At 38.9% G+C, this 20,729-nt stretch overlaps 1 protein-coding gene across 1 annotated transcript in view; it reads right to left on the bottom strand.

The window, feature by feature from the left end:
* Positions 1-2,967: 2,967 nt before the first annotated feature.
* Positions 2,968-20,729, bottom strand: part of LOC138965757 (phosphatidylinositol-3-phosphatase SAC1-like) — a 19,424-nt gene continuing 1,662 nt past the window's right edge. The window contains exons 3-19 of the mRNA XM_070337899.1: positions 20,488-20,565; positions 19,469-19,596; positions 18,907-19,056; positions 18,403-18,496; positions 17,981-18,168; positions 17,535-17,618; positions 15,895-15,963; positions 15,267-15,346; positions 14,823-14,921; positions 13,817-13,955; positions 13,306-13,375; positions 12,837-12,909; positions 11,530-11,623; positions 10,237-10,338; positions 9,862-9,922; positions 9,238-9,359; positions 2,968-6,385 (exon numbers count right to left, since the gene is read on the bottom strand). Coding sequence (XP_070194000.1) covers positions 6,356-6,385; positions 9,238-9,359; positions 9,862-9,922; positions 10,237-10,338; positions 11,530-11,623; positions 12,837-12,909; positions 13,306-13,375; positions 13,817-13,955; positions 14,823-14,921; positions 15,267-15,346; positions 15,895-15,963; positions 17,535-17,618; positions 17,981-18,168; positions 18,403-18,496; positions 18,907-19,056; positions 19,469-19,596; positions 20,488-20,565 — 1,661 coding nt within the window. The 3' untranslated portion in view covers positions 2,968-6,355. The remainder of the gene's footprint in view (positions 6,386-9,237; positions 9,360-9,861; positions 9,923-10,236; positions 10,339-11,529; positions 11,624-12,836; positions 12,910-13,305; positions 13,376-13,816; positions 13,956-14,822; positions 14,922-15,266; positions 15,347-15,894; positions 15,964-17,534; positions 17,619-17,980; positions 18,169-18,402; positions 18,497-18,906; positions 19,057-19,468; positions 19,597-20,487; positions 20,566-20,729) is intronic.

Below are 20,729 nucleotides of genomic sequence, written 5' to 3'. Positions count from 1 at the left end.
CTTTTCGGTACCTCTCTTCGTTTTAACTTTCTGAGCGTGTTTTTAATCCAAACATATCATATCTATGTTTTTGGAATCAGGAACCGACAAGGAATAAGATGAAAGTGTTTTTAAATTGATTTCGAAAATTTAATTTTGATAATAATTTTTATATTTTTAATTTTCAGAGCTTGTTTTTAATCCAAATATAACATATTTATATGTTTTTTGAATCAGAAAATGATGGAGAATAAGATGAACGTAAATTTGGATCGTTTTATAATTATTTTTTTTTTACAATTTTCAGATTTTTAATGACCAAGGTCATTAATTAATTTTTAAGCCACCAAGCTGAAATGCAATACCGAAGTCCGGGCTTTGTCGAAGATTATTTGACCAAAATTTCAACCAATTTGGTTGAAAAATGAGAGCGTGACAGTGCCGCCTCAACTTTCACGAAAAACAGGATGACGTCATCAAAGACTTTTATCAAAAAAATGAAAAAAAAACGTCTGGGGATATTATACCCAGAAACTCTCATGTCAAATTTCATAAAGATCAGTCCAGTAGTTTAGTCTGAATCGCTCTACTCACACACACACACACAGACACACATACACCACGACCCTCGTCTCGATTCCCCCCTCTACGTTAAAACATTTAGTCAAAACTTGACTAAATGTAAAAATGACGAGAACTTCATGGGTCCTTATACGTAATTAATGTCTATTTGACTTATATTATTATTATTAACGAAGAAGTTTCTCGTCAACAGCAAAGTGGCTGCCCACCTTTACGCACAATCGTTCTGGTAGTAACAACTTTGGGTTCATAGTTACCCCCTTTCCCCCATCCACCGTCTCCACCACATCTAGTGAGCGAGACGTTATACTCGTTAGACTACTACTGTATTATTATTATCATTATAACGTCCGACTTGATATAACGTCCATGGCTTTCCAAGTTGAGTCAAAATAGTGCTTTAAGAGTGCAGTATCACTTTTCTCAATTTGTCGGTTCACTGCACTTAGTGTTTACCTTTACAATTTAGCCTGGGCGACCTACTCAGCCTGTCGACAACGCCCAATTGAAAGTGACGCTCAGCCTCCTCGTCGAGGGCAGTTGTAGTCTGTATTCTACGGACCAAAAAACAAACAAACGTCGTAGTCTGTTCTCATCCTCTCGACCTTCTCCTAGTCCTACCGTCATTTCAATAATCGAGTTTTTTTATATGCGTGATTGAAGGACAGAAGTAGACAGATCCATTCGCACGCGCTCGCGCAGGAGTAACCATGTATGCTCGATATGAAACTTTTTAAAACAATTTCTTTTAGTTAAAAACAAAAACAGGAACTCACAACACGAATGAAATGGAACATTTTTCTTTTAATTAAAAACCTAGAACAGGAACTCACAAAACGAAATGAAATAAAACATTTTTCTTTTGATTAAAAACCTCGAACAGGAACTCACAAAACGCATGCAGCAAAAATGATTATGCCTTGAACCTAGTTTTCCTTGGGTCTCTAACAACGGGAAAACGGAAAAACTTGAATACCGTTAACACACAAAACTTGTGACACGTGTAGGGTAAATGAACATGCCTTGACAGTCGTTCACCATGCAAACTGCTGCATATGGGGATTGATATGACGTTATAACCGACATGGATGAGTGACGTTATAACTGGGTGACGTTATATCCGGTGACGTTATATCCGAGGTTAAAATAGTCTTGGAAAGAAGGAATTGAGCCGGGACCGGTGTTTGGGTGACGATATAACGGGGTGACGTTATATCCGGCGACGTTATAAACGAAGTAGACTGTACCACGAAGCACTACATTTATGCGTCTGTATTTTTATTTAGCGCATTTGTTAGTAGTGAATAACATGACGCAAGGTCTTCAATTATCGTCTAGTGTTACCGGCTCAGGTGATTCTACCCTTCCCCATGCACCCACACCCCCTTCCTTGTTCTCAATTGAAGTCGTAACCAGGAAGTAACACAATACAATTACTGCGGATCAAACGTTCTGTTGCAATCCATTGGGCGGCCTGGTGTAACTCGACTTTCTCTCCTTGAAACTGATAAGCTTTGAGGTTATGTTTGTTCTGTTGTCACTCATGTGAAACCATATGCGTTCTTGTCTAGCCACCTGCCCTCCATGCGTAAAGACTAAACATACTGACGGATATTGAGACATATAACACACAACCATGCACACATAAACACACACTGACGCACATTCACGTATATATACGCACGCACGCACATACACACACAAAAACTGCTCACTTATTAACACTGCTGTGGTTCCTGAAAATTCCGTTCAGATGTAGGGTGTTTTGATCTTTCATTCCCCCAATTTCTCTAATTATACCCAATCTCATCTCCACCAGTTATTAAATGTTGTGAACTAAACGTTTGAACACACCCCACTCACTAACCGCCTAAACTACACTCTATTGAGTGTTGTTATTCTATAACTTTCAAAAGTTGTATTCATTCTGACTAGTCCGATTAGCCTCATAATTATATGATTCAATATTATCCATGCAGCGATGACGCAGCTCATGCGTCTTTTCTTAGAACCATGTCATTCGTTTTGATCAGAGATATTTTGAGTTAGACTAAGCTGTACACACCTTGATGATACATAATACATACATCTCGTCGGTTTTTGATCATGGGATTCGTAGCATAATACCCCTGTCTAAAAACCCACAGATGTTCCGAAGAGGATGTTAAATTCGATCAGGTAGTGTTACGTAAGACAATGCTATTGTATAAGGTAGGTCCAGGTGGAGGGAGTTACCTATGATTGTGATTGTGTGTGTGTGTCGTGTGTGTGTGTGTGTGTACAAATGCCGTTTGAAATTGGAACCTGTGATTTTTCCTTACCTTTTTTCTAATGTTACGCACAGACAGACACATGGGCAGACACACAAACACACTCACACAAGCACACACACATATCAGCAAAAACACAACGATGATGATTTTTTTTCTGAAACTTTTCTGTGATACTCCATTTCTTTTACTTGGATTTATACATCAACCATGAAACTGACAATAATATTATTTTCCTGGTGAAACGTGAATTTAGAAGAGAAAAAAAAGAAGAAAAAACTTGGCGTGAAAAAAACACAAAAAACAATAACTAAAGGCTTAAGGGGGAAAAAAAATGTCAATGTGGTCCACGCCATTCACAAGTAATTTAAATATCTATTTTCTTCCATATGCAGAAGGAAATTGAACTGTACTGTACCAAAAATCAACCACAACTTATTCCACACCCGAACATAAATTAATGGCAATCCAAAAAGCCCATCCACAAAAGAATTACAAATAGCATATTGATTGCTAATCCACCCCTAACAAACTGCTCTACTACATGCAATGAACCATCTTGGGTTCAAAACCAAAGAAAAAGAAGCATACAACTTCCTGTATAGTGGAACCTGCCCTGGCGGCCACCTCTCAACATCACCCACCCTAAAGGATCCCCGACTGGGTTTCTTTCTCTCTGTATAATTCACCTTTTCATAGTGACTGCATGTCTATAACAACCACTTTTGTTCAGTACCTTGGTCACCATGGACAGGTTCTACTGCAATAGCAAACAGCAGGAACTGAATATAGCGTTCAACCAAAATTAACAACAATGCATAAGTGGAGAATGAATTCTTTCTTTCTTTCTTTATTTGGTGTTTAACGTCGATTTCAACCGTTCAAGGTTATATCGCGACGAGAAAAGGGGGGGGGGGGGGGGAAAGGGGGGGGGGGGGGGGGGGGGGGATGGGATAGAGCCACTTGTTAATTGTTTCTTGTCCACAAAAGCACTAATCAAAAAATTGCTCCAGGGGCTTGTAACGTAGTACAATATATGACCTTAATGGGAGAATGCAAGTTTCCAGTACAAAGGACTTAACATTTCTTACATACTGCTTGACTAAAATCTTTACAAACATTGACTATATTCTATACAAGAAACACTTAACAAGGGTAAAGGGAGAAACAGAATCCGTTAGTCGCCTCTTACGACATGCTGGGGAGCATCGGGTAAATTCTTCCCCCTAACCCGCGGGGGGGATGGAGAATGCCCCAAAATGTATTATTTTATTAATGAATTGCTCACTGTATTTTCTTTATAAATCTCCACCTCTCTTTCTAATTCAAAACACACACACACACACACACACACACACACACACACACACATTGAGTCTACATGTGATTTGTATATGAATACAATAATTATTTTTTGCAACTTATTTTAACAGCATCAATATTCACAATTTTCCCAAACATTCTAAATTTCACACAACAAAGAAGAGTCAACTCACTAAGGGGTAAAGAATTATTAGTCAAAGCCACAGTGCTCCCTCATTAAACAATTCAAATTACCATCCTAGCTCTGTCCTGGCTTTCACAAATAACAAGGGATGAGGCCATCCCTCCACTCTTATTTGACAAATAACAAGGGATAAGGCCATCCCTCCACTCTTATTTGACAAATAACAAGGGATAAGGCCATCCCTCCACTCTTATTTGACAAATAACAAGGGATAAGGCCATCCCTCCACTCTTATTTGACAAATAACAAGGGATAAGGCCATCCCTCCACTCTTATTTGACAAATAACAAGGGATAAGGCCATCCCTCCACTCTTATTTGACAAATAACAAGGGATAAGGCCATCCCTCCACTCTTATTTGACAAATAACAAGGGATGAGGCCATCCCTCCACTCTTATTTGACAAATAACAAAAGTGGACAGACTGGGTGCTTTCTGTGCAGAGTGGGAATTTTGTGATTAATTAATTTCTCAAAAGCTACAAGTGTCAATCTGTGAAACAGATTTAACAAAAACGTCCCAGAGAGCAGTCACTATGTTGATTTTCCATGTGTGTGCAAGTGGAAGGAATGTTCTTATCCCAAGTAAAAGCCTGGGCAGATCTGAGACAGTCAGCAGAACTGTTTTCATGGGAAGGACTGTGCCTTTATTTCAGAAACACTATTTCATTGACACAGAGTACCTCCCTGTCCCAGATGAACACAGTCAAAGCGGGCCCACAAAACCATGTACATGGATATTTGAGAGGTGTTAACCAACCTGGTAGTTATGACCAATAGCATGCACTAAAAAGGATAAAGTGAAGCATTGCAATGTGAACTGTTAAACACAACTCTCAAGAATTACGGGTTTTGCACACGAATGATGGTAACAGGTCTATGCCACATCTTCAGAAAGAATGTACGATACAAATCTTACTCCTGCCTTTTTTCTCCAATGTTTCAGTTAAACCATTCAATACAGAAATAAAATGGAGACAAGACAGAAAACTGAATTTGGCAGCAAAAGGGTACAGATGTAAATGACACATTTTTAGTCTCAATTGTCTTACAAACTCGGCAGGTAAATCTGCAATCCGTAAATGAATTAAAAAGAAAAGGAAGAAATCAATTCAGCGTAGTTTTATGTCTAGCACAGGACTGTTGTTATTTCTTCTTGTAAATAAAACTACAGGGGTGCCTGATATGAAAGGACGCCCATACGTGTCCCTACATTGTAGGTGGCCTGTCAAGACAGGTGCATTTTAGTAGAGTATAGACAATGGGACAATAGGTGTCCTTTCAAGGGAGGTTTCCTCTGATTGGAGGGGGCTTACATCAAAGGTACCACTGTATAGTAAAGCACTTATTCTCTATCTGACTAGTATTAAAGCTGAAGATGTCTGTACGTAACGGTTAGATATTTTTGGTCTTTGTTTAGTCATGTATAAAAAAAAAACCAGGCATTACCACCTGGCCAATATTAAAAAAATAACTCAAAAGTACAAGTACCTGTGTTTAAGGTAAAGTTCATATTCCTGGGCACCAGAGTAATACATGGAAAAACACTACCCAAGAATGGAATACATTATAATAAATAAAGGTACATGAACATGTATCACCACACAAAAGCTACTACTGAGTAAGCCATAACCAGGCCCCTTGATGAGTTACAACAAATGTTCTGTCCAACACTGTTTCAGGTTCATCCATGTTGATACAATTTAGAAAATATTTCTTATGACTGTAATTAAAATTATTTAAATCTTTGAAAAAAAAATGAAATAACTCTCTCTCTCTCTCTCTCTCTCTCTCTCTCTCTCTCTCTCTCTCTCTCTCTCTCTCTCTCTCTCTCTCCTCGTCTGAATCTCAAATGCATCCACACTTTGGAGTCTGCCATAATTATACTGTTACTCTTCACAATGTTGGACAGCTTTTTCAAAATGTTCTACACAAGAGACATCCCAACATGAATCCCTCCTATGATTATATGCTGTTTAGTAAAGCTGCAACAATGCTACAAGAAGTTAGTGTAAATGTCATGCAAAATCATGTGGCAAATTCCAGAGCTGCAAAAGAAAAGAAAAACAAGGCTGGTTAGAAAAAAAACCTCAAACAACATGCTATGGGCATTGAACTGATATCAAATCCATAGAAAAGTACTCCGGTAAAAAAAAAAAAACTCAAGATTTTGCTACACATTCTTCTAGGAGTGATGAGAATTTACAAGAAAGCTGTTAATAGTTCACAGCTTACAAATGTGGTTTTTTTTGTTTTGTTTTCTGTTTTTACAAATAAATCACTGAACTATTTACAAGCTGCAGTTAGAAAGTAAATCAAAACTGTCCTGGCTAGTATTCAGGTGACTCCACAAATCATGAATGATCCCAAAATAATCCACTACCTTCTGTGAAAGAAACTTCTACAGGATGAATGCTCTCCTTGTCTGAACAGATCTGGTACGAAGAGAGCATTTGAATGGTTACTGAAAGCCACACATTTGGTGCCTGGGGGCCCTGGGTTGGTAACAGTGGAAGGCCAAGAACTGCACTTCACAGCCTCTGTGACACTGGCTTTAGTCAAGTCTTGACAGATTTATTAAATCTGTTGGCCTTTAAAAGCAAGAGATGACTGCAGGTGTGATTAAAAAAAAGCACATCATAAATAAAACTGAGGATTTTACTCAAAGCAACTACATCTGCTGTATGAATACAGAACAATTCTGCATGAGTATACTAGATATGTAAAGAAAACAACAAATAAACTGCACAACCAACACTCCTCTAACATGTGTGCCCTTTTTCAAAGTTCATTTCTCGGCAAGTAATTCCATTTAGTCATAAATATCACAAAACTATTACATGAAATCAAGTCTATTCAATCAAACACATCCAAAACAATCTGTTTCTAGTTTTGAACAACCACCTTGGCAATGATAAATGACCCGATGTAATCTCATGGCCAGCCTTGGGGGGACTATAATCAAACAAACAATATTACACAAGTAAGGGAAGTGAAAAAGAATACACCCCTATGTAGCAATGATGCGATGTACTTGAAGAAGAAAATAAAAGCACTGTTTTGCCGTTTAATTTCTGCTGACACCAAACAAACAAACAAATCAGCACAGCAAAATGTCCCTTCATTTTCTTCTCTTCAAAAGTACTTCACATCTGCTACCAAAAGTGTTCTATTTCTTTTCCACAAACAAAACCTCAAATACTGGAATCTTTTAGAGCAGAACCTGTTATGAACAAAGGTGAAAACTGTAACTATAGCAACCAAGATATTTGTTTTGAGATTGTTTTTTTCCAAAATCTTTTATCAAAATGTAAAATTTTTAAATGTTACAAAGAAAGACAAATGAAAGATTGTCAGGAACTATGATAACTTAAATGTTTAGAAATTTAGCCTTCAAAAATCTCTCTTTATGAGGAATCATCATAGGCATGTGGCCACATAAAGGGTTTGAATATAAAATGATATAAACCTTTCATGCCCAGTTCAAGCTCATTTCTGTATTCAGTAAAGTCTTCAGCTGATATTCAACGCCGGATCAACAACAATCCATAAAAAATGGCTCTTGAAAGCCTTTTTAACCTCTCAGTATAGTACTTTCAATCAATGTTTGTCATAACAGGTTCCACGGTGAGTGTTTCAAGCAGGCAGGAAAGCACAGGGTCATTCTGTGCCAGAACACATTGTTCCTACTATGTGACTGAAACATCTTAGCAATTGGTCAAGTGCTTAAAGCATTGTCATCATTCAGGACTCCAGCTAAAAATGACAAAAATGCAGCAAAAAAAGTACTACCACAACAAAGCATGCTTTTAAATGCTAACAGGATTCTGAGGTGGGGTGGGGTGGGGGGGGGGGGGGGATTTAATCTCAAAATCTACCCAATGTGTTCTTGCGTTCTCCACACCAAACAACCCAAATATTTTTCACAACACAAATTTTCATTAAATCAAGGAAATACGTGGTCATCCCAACTAGCTAATATAGTCAAAATCGAAGGGTATGAACATCAAGACCTGGAAAGCTTAGTTTCTGGTGTGTTTTTTTAAATCAGGAAAAAGGAATAATAACTCACAAATTCACGGATTCCCATTAGATCTAGCATCCTTCATAACCAAATTTAGAGACAAAAACTGCACAGGAATTTTGAGAGAATCATTTATGTTAACTGGGATGAAAAAAAATAAACAAACTTAAAATGTTTTTCGTTGTAAAGTGATATAATGCCCACGATCTTCAAATATAAATAAAAACTCTATGCTGTTCCGCACTGTATAAAGTGCGTCAAAACAACATCATAAAATTTACCTCTGAAATCCATGCGGAATGAGCATTCAAGAAAAACAACATTACTATGGCAGCCTATCAGCAGTATGCAATGAAAACAAATCTTCGTTAACATGGCAACACCGAAGACACAGTCATGAGACCCTCTCATCTCAAAAGAAGATTCTACAAGCAAAACACAACAGGCGCCGTTCTAGAATACTGAGGCCTCAGACAATTCCGCTACCAATTCGCAAATGCTGATTTTAACTTTTCCTGTTCATCCCTTTGTGGCAGTACTTTGAATATAAAAATCACTTTGGAAGAACAACAAAGCTGAAATTTGCTGCCAAATCTATACCTATAATTTTCAGAGTGAGCAGCTCTGCTCAAAGGTGTTCTCAAAATCTTATATCTCATATCTGATCGCAAAATCGGCCTGTGAATGTTGAAAACGTGAAAGAGTGCATTGGTCTGTGTTGCTGTGTAGGTGCAGAATGATGTTGACAGGTAATCTGCCTTTAAACACAGAACATCTATCTTTCGCATGATTTGGTGCAAATGTCTTTATGTTCTAACTGGAGTCTTGGAGTCAGACAAGGAAGATGCCCCTGTCATATAGCTATTCCGTCTTGACCTTGTCCTGGGTCAGTCGCGGCTGGTCCACAAAGGTCGTTCCGAACAGCATCATCACTGCCATGGAGATGGCCAGGGCCGAGCCCCAAAACAGAACGTACATCAGCTGTTCACGTTGATCTTCTGCAAAAATGAAAACAAAATCTTTTGCTTTAAACTGGCAAGGATTATAAATCTTCTGCAAAATTTAAAACACAACATTAAATTTGCTTTCAAACTGCATGGATTTGGGGTCTTCTGCAAAAAGGAAAAACAAAATCTTTTGATTTGAACATGCATGGATTTGGGGTTTTCTTCAAAAATGGAAACAAAATCATTTGCTTTGAACCTGCCAGCATGTTAAATCTTATAAAAATTTATTTTAAAAAATTGTTTGCTTTTGAACCTGCACGGATTTGAGGTCTTCTGCAAAAATGAAAACAAAACCATTTTCTTTGAACCGGCATGGATTTTTTCAGTGATTTTTATCAAAAGTACTTTTCAATCTTGCGTTTTACCTTCTTTTTTTTTCTTAACTAACTTTGATAACAATGCACTATCTTTATTATGTGGGTGTCTTTCTCTTGCAGCCAATTCCTTTCACTCTCCCTACCCCTCCTTCTTTAAATCATGTCATATTACTCACCTCCGGGCATCAACAGGCTGATGATCAGCATTGCCATGGCGATCAGGCATATCACAGGAATCTAAAAAAATAAAAGTGAAAGTTTTCAAAAATGGCAAGAGAAAGAAGCTGACCAAAAATAAAAATCAACCAAAAATGAGTACCTGGTAGGCATTCATCACATTCAAACACTACACAAAGTTTACTCGATACTGTGACTCACTATTTACTCAGGTAAAAAAAAAACTTGAGGGAAAAGTATTTTGAGAGCAACCGAACCCAATCCTAGTATTTGAGTGCCCAAGGCAGAGCACTTGGTAACACTAGTTACAGTAAACAGTCTTTTTCTCTTTTTCCGAATATGACTGCCCTCACCCAAATTGTGCACACACTTACAGCATAGAATTTCCAGTCACGTTGGGTGGCAAGAGGAGACCGTACACTCAGTCCTTCTGTTTCCTCCACTATGTGGTTACCCAGGAACAAGTCTATGGCATCCTGCACACAAAACAAAAAAATAGCAATTTCTGATTGTGTGTGAAGGTGTGATGAATCATTTGGATATCCGAAACTGACAGACTGCTAACACTCCAAAATCAAGAATCTGATTTGCAACAAAACAATGCAATTTTATCGTTTATGAGGCACTTATTAACTCTGAAAGATCGCAGAGATAATGTTTGATTCACAATAGGATGCAACAGTATCACAAGAATGAAATCCATTTTTTTCTCAAAAATGGATTCTCATTTAACCCTTACACTGGTGCAATTCTGTAACACATGTTACATAGCCACTGGTGAATTAACAGAGAGAAAAATAAAGAAAAACGGTCATATAGGTTTTCGCATCCATGGGAGGTAATCGGAACCGACCAAACAGACTGAGCCAGTAGCGCGACATATGTCGTGACAACCAGGTGACAGTATACGTAATGTAGCGCGACATATGTCGCGACAACCAGCCTAAGGGTTAAACGTTGATCTCATCATTGACTTTATAATTTTCTACTTTTTTGATCTAATCTGGTGGGTTTAAAAAAAAATCATAGTCAAAGCGCTTAGCCTGACATAGTAAATCGCTCTGTAAAACACAGGCTTCAATTGCAGCTGAGCTGTTTGCGATGGTAATAGTCCTGTTACTATTATTCAGAAAGTAACTGTTGTTTTCGCTGTCATAGGTTTGGCCGTTTCGTGATAGGGTCTCTCCTCTTCTTCTTCTTCTTCGTTCATGGGCTTAGACTCCCATGTTCACTCATGTTTTTAGCACGAGTGGATTTTTACGTGTATGACCGTTTTTACCCCGCCCTTTAGGCAGCCATACGCCGCTTTCGGAGGAAGCATGCTGGGTATTTTCGTGTTTCTATAACCCACCGAACTCTGACATGGATTACAGGATCTTTTCCGTGCGCACTTGGTCTTGTGCTTGCGTGTGCACACGAAGGGAGTTAAGTCACTAGCAGGTCTGCACATAAGTTGACCTGGGAGATCGGAAAAATCTCCACTCTTAACCCACCAGGCGGCAGCGACCGGGATTCGAACTCACGACCTCCCGATTAGGAGGCCGACGTCTTACCACCATGCCACTGCGCCCGTCAAGGGTCTCTCCTCAAAAAGCAAGAAGAAATGTAAAGAAGAAAAAGAGGGAAAGAACTAACTGGAAAGAAAGAAAAGAGGAAATGTGACTAACTTGTCGTGAGCCATCCTGGAAGTTGTTCTTGACGTAGCGCACGGCAGAGTTCCACCCATCCATCAGCGCTCCCTTGATTGTGCGCTTCCCTGTCCTAGAAACAAAACAAAACGTCCCTGTCTGAGCGATCGAGAAGAAGAAGAGAAACAAAACAAAAGCAACAGTACAGTGGAACCCCCCTTTTAAGACCTCAAACAAATCTTAGAAAATCAGGTCTTAAAAAGGACGGAGTCTTAAAATAGGGGTAAATTTAGAGGTTTTGAACAGAAAATCTCAAAAAGCAAGGTCTTAAAAGGAAGGGAGGCTTATTGGGGGGTCTTAAAAGGGGGGTTCCACTGTGTTGAAAAAACATTACCGGAGAAAGCAACACATAAAAAGGGTGTCAATCAATCAATCAATATGAGGCTCATATCGCGCGTATTCCGAGGGTACAGTTCTAAGCGCAGGTTTTTTTTTTTTTTTTTTTTTTTTTTGGGGGGGACAAAACAATAACAATATCTTTCTTTTGCCCTCCTTTTTTGTGTGTGTGTGTGGTTGCTGTTTCTCAAAAATGGATTCTCATTTAAACGTTGATCTCATCACTGACTTTATAATTTTCTACTTTTTTTTATCTAATTTTTGGCTCACGAAGTGTAGCCTATGCGATCGTAACTTTGTCTGTCTGTGCGTTTGTGCGTGTGTGCGTGTGTATGTCTGTGGTAGAAACTTTAACATTTCCGAGTCTATGTGTGAGTGGTTATCCAAGACTATGGATAAAGCTCGCATAAGATTACGTCACGGTCAAAATCTTTGACGTCAATTAATGCATCATGACGGCATGCCTCCCTGTAGTCTTTCTCTCTCGCGTGGTGTGTGTGGTCTCGGTCATTGTTATTTTGAGAGGGCCGAGACTATTTGGCAGTCGTGTCCCTGTAAGTAGGCTACATGCAGACAGACAGATCTAGATCTAGTGTCTCTCTTTCTTGCACAGTGTCACCTAAGCTTACTGTGTGTGTGGGTGTGTATGTGTGACGGAGTGATTGAGTTTGTGTTACTGTTTGTCTATTTCTTACGTGAGCCTTGAAGGCTTCGCCTCTTGTTCTGAATACTTTTGAAAGTTTGAAGTTCTGGATCCGTTTTGAAGAATAATAAACAGATCACTATTTCTAACAGTTAAAATTACAAATAAATATACTAATGATAATAATAATAAGGGTTTATATGTGGCGCAAATCCTAACATAGTTCTAAGCGCCTTACAAAAATTAATAAACCTACATAAACAAACAAAGATAGAAAAAAGATTTTCTGTAAAAAGCAGATTATTACCGTGTAAAGTCGGTCTTGAGTGCACCAGTACCAGCATACTGCTTGGAAATTGCATCTGCGTTGTCTGCCCACACTGAAAATGCGGACAACTCCATATAATTATTGCTTGGTTGACGGCTTGATCAAAACAGATCTTGGATCCATGCCTTCGCCTTTGTGAAATACAATTTAATTATTCAGTCTCTCCTTCTCCTTCTCTCCCTTCTCCTCCTCTTCCATTGACCACTCAACATTAATTCAATGACAATCAATCTCTCACAGTTCTTCAAAACACAAGAAGTCAAAAAAGACAGAATAGGAAACACAAATGCCACACACAGTCTACTTCAAACGATAAAAATATAATATTATATGCTGTTTCCACTCAGAAACTTTTGTTGCTGATGTTAAAGTGTTCTGCTCTGAACCGTGATTTGCAGTTTAACATAAAAATATCTGTGAATGTGAAATGAAAATGGTAGGAAATTACGGTTTCTGAAGATGGTATCAAACTGTTTCTGATCAGCCAGTCTCTGTCCTGAATTCAGCACGTCCAGCCTCTGAAGAAAATCAATACCACATTCCTGTTCAAGTACATACGTGCAAGACATCTTTAAAACATGTTTGTAGTCTAACAGCAAAGACACTTAACATCATCCTCAGAACCTATCAACCTATCAGTTTTGAATCACTCATTATGAACCAAATTCACTTTAAGGAGAGTATGTAATCTCACACACAATACCAGTCGCTGAGAACAAATTTAAGAAAAACAAACAAATAAATTATTCGATTGCAGTTCTATCATATCATGCTCACTGTGTTTTTAAGATTTTCATTGTTCTTCTACTCGTAAAGGACTACAAGATGTAGCTAGATGTTCTTCTTTTTATCCCCCCCAGAGGAATTGATGAGTGTGGATGAGCCAAAAGATAATCTGGCCCCCCTTAAAAAAACGGTTGGGGGGGGGGGGGGGGGGCAGTTCCATTCATGAAACTCACAAGAAGCTGCTCCTCCAGTGTGGCCAGAGCAAGCATACTCTGTAGCACGTTGGTACGGTCCAGACAGTCCATGCAGTTGGTACGGAATACGCCGCACTGCTTCATCAGTACTGTGCCTTCTCTCGTCTGGTGGAAATACCTGCCAGCATAAAATTGTCAGTCAAAAGATAAGCAAGGTAAGTCATTGGAGACACACCAAACCCTTCACTATCTCTCTAGTGATTGTTGTAATGGACAGACATACACACAATCATGAGATAATTAACTGAAAAAGAAGTTTGCTCACTCATATGTAGATTGTTGTGGGAAAGGACAATGGTTTGCAAATAAGGAGAAAGATGAAATAATCAAATGGTTAAAGCTCCTGATACTAGCTATCCACTAACTTGATTATTTAAACGTCTCAATATATTATTCTAAAGCATCAAGCACAATGCAAGGCTATTTAAAGATTATAAAAATGTTTCTACACAGGTCAAAAGGTATGTGAGGAATAAACTAACTAGCAAACAAACACACAAACAAACACAAATTCCCATACAGCCTAGTAGAAGGCAAACAGAAGCTTGCCTGTCATAGGTCAAACTCTGTAGCTCAGAAAATGTTCATGACAACTCTGTAGCTCAGAAAATGTTCATGACAACTCTGTAGCTCAGAAAATGTTCATGACAACTCTGTGGCTCAGAAAATGTTCATGACAATTCTGTAGCTCAGAAAATGTTCATGACAACTCTGTAGCTCAGAAAATGTTCATGACAACTCTGTTACGCTGAACATTATTTTCTTTTCCACTTACTTTTCGTTTACTTTCATAGGATCCACAAAAGGCTACCTTCTGAGACATCAGCTTCCTGTTTCTGATCACTTAAAGTTAATCACACTTCGAAGACATCTTAAAAATCTCCTTTTGTTCTTTCTCCTCTTTGGTCTTTCTATGCAAAGTCATACAAGGGTTTTCCAAGTTTCTACAAATTAGTGCATGTACCAGAGTACATATCTGACTCACCCAAAACGCTTTCGGTCATTCTCCAGGCGGTCTATCAAGATGGATAGACGATCAAACCGCATCCCTTTGACTTCCTTGTGGAAGTCAAACGATTCATACCTGGGGAGAAAACAAAAACACATGAAACACAACTTGCTTTTGTCACAAATTGTTTTTGTGACACCTCTCAGAACATTGCAAAATATATTCCATAATTAGTTTGTAAATTCTGAGTAGCACATCTCAAGTACCACAGAAATTCATATCGAATACAGCTTTCTGTGAGAACACTTCTTATAAAATTTCAACAACTACAAAATTCTAGATAAGTGACCATTCTTGCCGGTTTACACAGTAGAATAGCATGACAAGAAGCAATCAGTCAAACAGAAACACATAAAGCAAGGAGAGAAAGATTGAGAGAGACCGCCATAAAAAAACAAGAGAGATGGAGGGATGTCTTACTTGATGTTTTTATTCTGTGCAAGATCCACAGTCTGTGCGAACATCTTTTCCATTTGGTGTTCACTCCCTTTGTGGTTCACCTGCACGCACCAGCAGAGTTAGCTCCCATTAAATGTTCAAGTACTGTATACACAAGCAGATAAGGCCAGAGAAGCCAGGGGCGGTGTGCAAGCGAAAGTGCCCCACTAGTGGGGAACAAGGTGATTTGTCATACTGGTGGGTCCGATCAAGTTAGGTACTTTACAGTTCACACCATCCCAGTCTACAAGTTAAAAACAAGAACAACAAACAAGCAAAAACAACAATAAAAAATGTTTAAAAACTCCACACGGACACACAGAACATAAAAAACAACTGGGGACTTTCTCTTGTTTCCCAAAATATCCACTGAAACTTGGTTTATGCAAGAGGAACCCCCTTTCACAATAGACCGGCCAAGATCTGTTACCTCCCTTGCAAAGGAAAACTTCTTTTTCTACCTCCATGAGTCAAAATGCAGGAGTAATTTTGTCTCTACACGTTCAGTGTGGCTATGTTAACCCCATTGTTTGCTACATAAGATGGTAATCCCTTAACCCTAATCTTTTTTTTTTTAATTATGGATTCTGAAAGAACAAAATAAACTTACCAAGTTCACAAGCACTTGGTAGCCGTAGTTGTAGATCTGGTCATCAAAATGTTTCTGGAATGCTTCTATCTGAAAAACATAAGACAAATATTCTTTGATAAAGTGACTTGTCTACACTTAACATTTTTTTTAAATAAAAGTATTTAGCAGACATGAGACCAGCAAATGTTCCAAAAGTAGGAAAGTAAGCCGGGGCCCAGGGGGTTCCAGGGGCAACGCCCCGGTAGGGAATGAATGTTAGAATTATAAAGGCCATTTTGGGGCCTCTCCTGATAGCAAAAAATTAGATCATGCCTTTTTAAAAAGCTATAAAAACCACAAGAATAATATGTTTTAGCCTGTCGTGATATAACCTTCGTGGTTGAAAACGTTAAACACCAAATAAAGAAAGAAATATTTTTAGAATTTTAAACAAAAGTGTAATTTATAACAATCACACACACACAAAACTTACTTGAAAACTTTCAGAACCAACACATTTTTTCCACTAAGTCCGTATTTCACCACGCAGTGGCCGTTGTCGCATGGGAATGGATATCTTGGCGATACTGTCGCCAATGAGCTGGCGCCTTTCTTTCTTGTTGATAATGATAGTCACTTCTTCTGACAGCCAGTTGGCTTTCCACTTTGTTTTTCACACTTTGGTCGTCGATCGTAAGAGCTTCCACAGCCGACAAAACAATACGGAATCCAGATGCCATGATGCTACCTTTTTCACCTTCGGCGTTTGGAGATCGGCAGCCAATCAAAACAACCCGCAAACCGCCATCGGTGAATAATTAGGCCTAGGCGATAATCGTCGGAGATCTTTCTTTCTTTCTTTATTTGGTGTTTAACGTCGTTTTCAACCACGAAGGTTATATCGCGACGTCGGAGATCGACAGCCAATCAAACGCGACCCATGATACTGCTATGGGTTCACGCGAGTGCTGGGGTGCGAATGCACTGACTTCAGACGCACACAGCTTCAGCTGAACGGTTCATACCACCCCCCCCCCCTTTTTTTCTCAACGAATTTGCATCGATCTCAAGAATGGTCTGTGAGCTAAGGAAAATATCGGAATTCCGATAAAATTCGGACCAGTCCCATGTCTGATTTAGAAGAAGTGCCACCGATTTTATTTGACGTTTGCAATCATGAAAACAAATAAACTTCTTTTAATTCAAAACCTTTGCCGATATGTTGGCAGAACTGCCAAGCTTGTTCACGGCATGGATAGAAAAAGCCACAGACAGCATTAACACTTTCTACCCCACCTATGTTGACCCTTTTTTTTTTTAGCCGAGACCAGCTGTGCTGCAGAAAGTCACTCAGAATGGTAGTAACTGTGTATCAACACGCTAGAATGCAGGCGTTAGATGGACGTTACAGGGAGCGACTGAAGCTAACAGTTTGAGCAGATATATCCGTACCTGGTCAGATAGAGCCATATGAGTGGGTACGGATATATCCGTACCTGCGAGACAATGAGTTAAACTCCCAAAAAATATCTATGGCCATTTGGACAAATTTGCTGAAAAGAAAAGAAAATTCTAACAACATCCCTCAGTGATTTTTTTAATTAACTAATGTGCAAGCATGCTTAAACAAAAACAAACAAAACCAGAGACAAGACAAAAGACAAGAAACAAACACTTACATGGCTTGTGTTTAGGATGGTGGGACCGGGTAACCTTTTCAGGTTAGCACACTGTGACCAGAACAAAGGAATGGAGCCACGTGTCTGAAAGCAAAACAGACGGAAAACAATTAAAAAAATATGAAGCAAAAAAAACACAAATAAAAACAACAACACATTTTTTGTCTTCCAAAGTAATGTGTACACACAAAAAACATATCTTTACAATTTTCACAGGTAAAAAAATCTACCTTAAAATAACACTTTAAAATGAAAAAACAAAGGAATCAAATGTCGAAAAGTAAACACTTTGGAGGTCCAAGCGTCTCCAAAGAATGGATGGCCAACAAACGTATTCTGTCTGTAAACAGTTACTTTAACTCCAATTTGAAAGCTGATTAAAAAAAAAAAGAAGATTTTTGGCAATCTTAAAAAAAAGTAGAGTGTCACTTTGTGAGCCTCCTGACCTGGACAAAAGAGCAGCGGTGTCCATCATATTGCACAATCTGCTCCGTCTCCACAAAGTTTGCCACCTGCCCCTCCAAGTCCACGCCTCGCACGTTGAACCGTGTCCCCGCCCTGAACACGCAGCGGCGCGATATCAAGATGTAGTCAAAAGACTTTCCGTTGATCTGGCATGACGAAATTTCGATGACTTGTGATTTGTCAAGGCAAATATCACTGAATGAAAAATAACTCAAGAATCTTGAAACAAACATGCTACTTCAGAAAATGTGAACATGATGTTCATTTTGAAAAGGTCAAACTCCTTTTGCAATGGATACTTTGAGTGAACTATTTTCAAGCTAACAATGCACACTCTTCAACCTAAATTGTTTAATGATATGAAACTCAACAAGAATGAAACAGCCTGAGTGCAAAAGGATACAGCCTAGAACAACAGGCAGGCAGTACTGGCCAAGTTCAGCTTGCTGTGTCAGCTCTTTCAGAACATGCCCATTCCACACAAACCTCTGGTCTGCCTGAAATTCAAAAGTACATGTATGTGAAAATGTGTCATTCTTTTTATGCACGCACGCACACACATTCACACACATTCACACACACACACACTCTCTCTCAAATGCAGGCAGACATGCACAGACACATGCCCACTCTGTCATCACTCAACCTGACCCTACCCACAACCACTGCTTTACCCAGTCCCATCCGCCCATTTCTGCAGCACAAGCACTTGAGCAGTATTGTTCTTAGACTCAGAGGTCAATTAGACTCGGACTAAAAATATGTACTGGCCTAAAAATTCTAGTCTACAAAAAAAAGTAAGTTCAGAAGGCCTCCTATATGTAAAAACTATCGTTCGACCAGCCACGGGTCAGACCAACGCGCCAGATCATCAGTGACCAAACAACACTGCACGACCCAAACTCACCCTCTCATGCAGAGCGAGAGAATTGAAGTCCGGACTTGTGTTGTGAAGCCGCTGCAGTGTGTGTGTGAGATCAAATGTTGGGCTGAAGTAAAATGATTCTGTCTTCAGCATCATCTCCACAAGGCTCAGGTACACCCGGTTCAGGCTGTTCTGAAATGGTCATAAGCTAGTGTTAGGACAGAGGTTAAAGTATACATGTATGCAAGTTAACTTACACCGAGTCAGACACACAAAAAGATACTCTCCCTCACCATGGAATCAGGATGCATAAACGAAGGCGCACTCTATTTTGCAACATACATCTTCAGCTTCGTAGGTTAGAGACACACCTCTTCCAGAAGTAGCATTGTAACATGAACTAGAGTATTCTTAAACCCTTTTTTTTAACTGCTTCAAGCACACAAAAAGCATAATCTCAGTTTTTTCCCTTCTTAGTATCTCACTCACTGACTCAGTTATTTCCTTCAACTTAACTTATTGGTCCTTGCAAACCCTCTTCCACACACACACACACACACACACACACACACACACACACACACAAACACACAGGGGAATGTACCTGGGATTCTGTGAGATGTGTAGTAGTCCGCTTGTAGGAATGCATCTCTGTGTCGGTTACACGCCATATCGTGTGACCCATCACCTCTCCCACCTTTTCACGTTTGGTGATCACAATCAGGTAAGGACCTACAAGCATGCAATAACACATAAACTGATATAGTTGCTGTAGACTTCATTTCTTTTCCATCATAGGTGTTCTTTATCACAAAAATCTCAAAAAAAGTTTTGAGAACAATGGATTTAGTGCTTTTTGCCAGTGCATGCAACTACATGGATGTTTAGTTTTGTCTGCACATATATGCATACAGGGATGTATATTAAACACAGACCAATATACTGTTGATTCATGAGTAACAAGCAAACCTGTCCCCTCGACCACATCTCTGTAACAACTACCTACCCATAATGACCTCCCAAAACAAGGCCAAACTATTTTTTTCTGTACGATTCACGTACCTTTCTAGGGACCACCTGTCTATAGCGACCATTTTTGGCTGATCCTTTGAGTGGTTGTTATAGACAGGTTTGACTGTATTGTTCTGAAGCTTTTGATTTTGCTGCAAGGAAGGTTTCTAAATACAGTGTGTGTGCACAAATTGGCTTTTAAACAACATCCTGTAAGTATGCAAATCACACAAGTTGCCCTCAATTTGTTAAGAAGAATTTACATGGGACATCTTTTGGACAAAGTACTGACAGTGATACTGTAACTGGGCAAAACAGAGAAAGAGTGTTAAAAATCTGTCCATCTCCGAAATTGTCCTGTTCATATTAAATACATGTATAATATATATACTAGTCCCTCTCTTTTCCCTATTTGGAAATGTCTGCTGAAACTGCATCTTCAAAGAGGTGTCTTAAAATAGAGTTAGATTAAGAGATGGTATAAAGAAATAAAAAATCTCATAAACAAGAATTTCAAAGAGAAGAGGGTTGTAAATAGGTGGTCTCAAATGGAGGTAGAGCCTATGTATCCCATACTTCCACATAAAATATATAAAGAGTGAAAATTCTTACCTGCCACAAGCCTGATGATTCCCATGATTCCATAGATTTGCTTGGTAATTGCTGAAGCTGGAATCTGTCCTTCATTAGCTAGAACAAACACAATTGCTGGCGTGAAAATAACTTATCTTTCAGGTGTGTGACTGTGAGCGATGTGTGTGTGTGGTGTGTATAGGTTGTACCAACAAATCATGCATTTAATGAAAATCAGCCAATGAGTATTAGGAGTGGTTTTTCAAAAATATTTTGTAAAA

Source organism: Littorina saxatilis, linkage group LG1, assembly GCF_037325665.1.
Source record: "Littorina saxatilis isolate snail1 linkage group LG1, US_GU_Lsax_2.0, whole genome shotgun sequence".
Classification (NCBI taxonomy): Eukaryota; Metazoa; Mollusca; class Gastropoda; order Littorinimorpha; family Littorinidae; genus Littorina; species Littorina saxatilis.
Note: the sequence above shows the minus strand (reverse complement) of the source record. Positions and strands in the feature narration are given on the sequence as shown.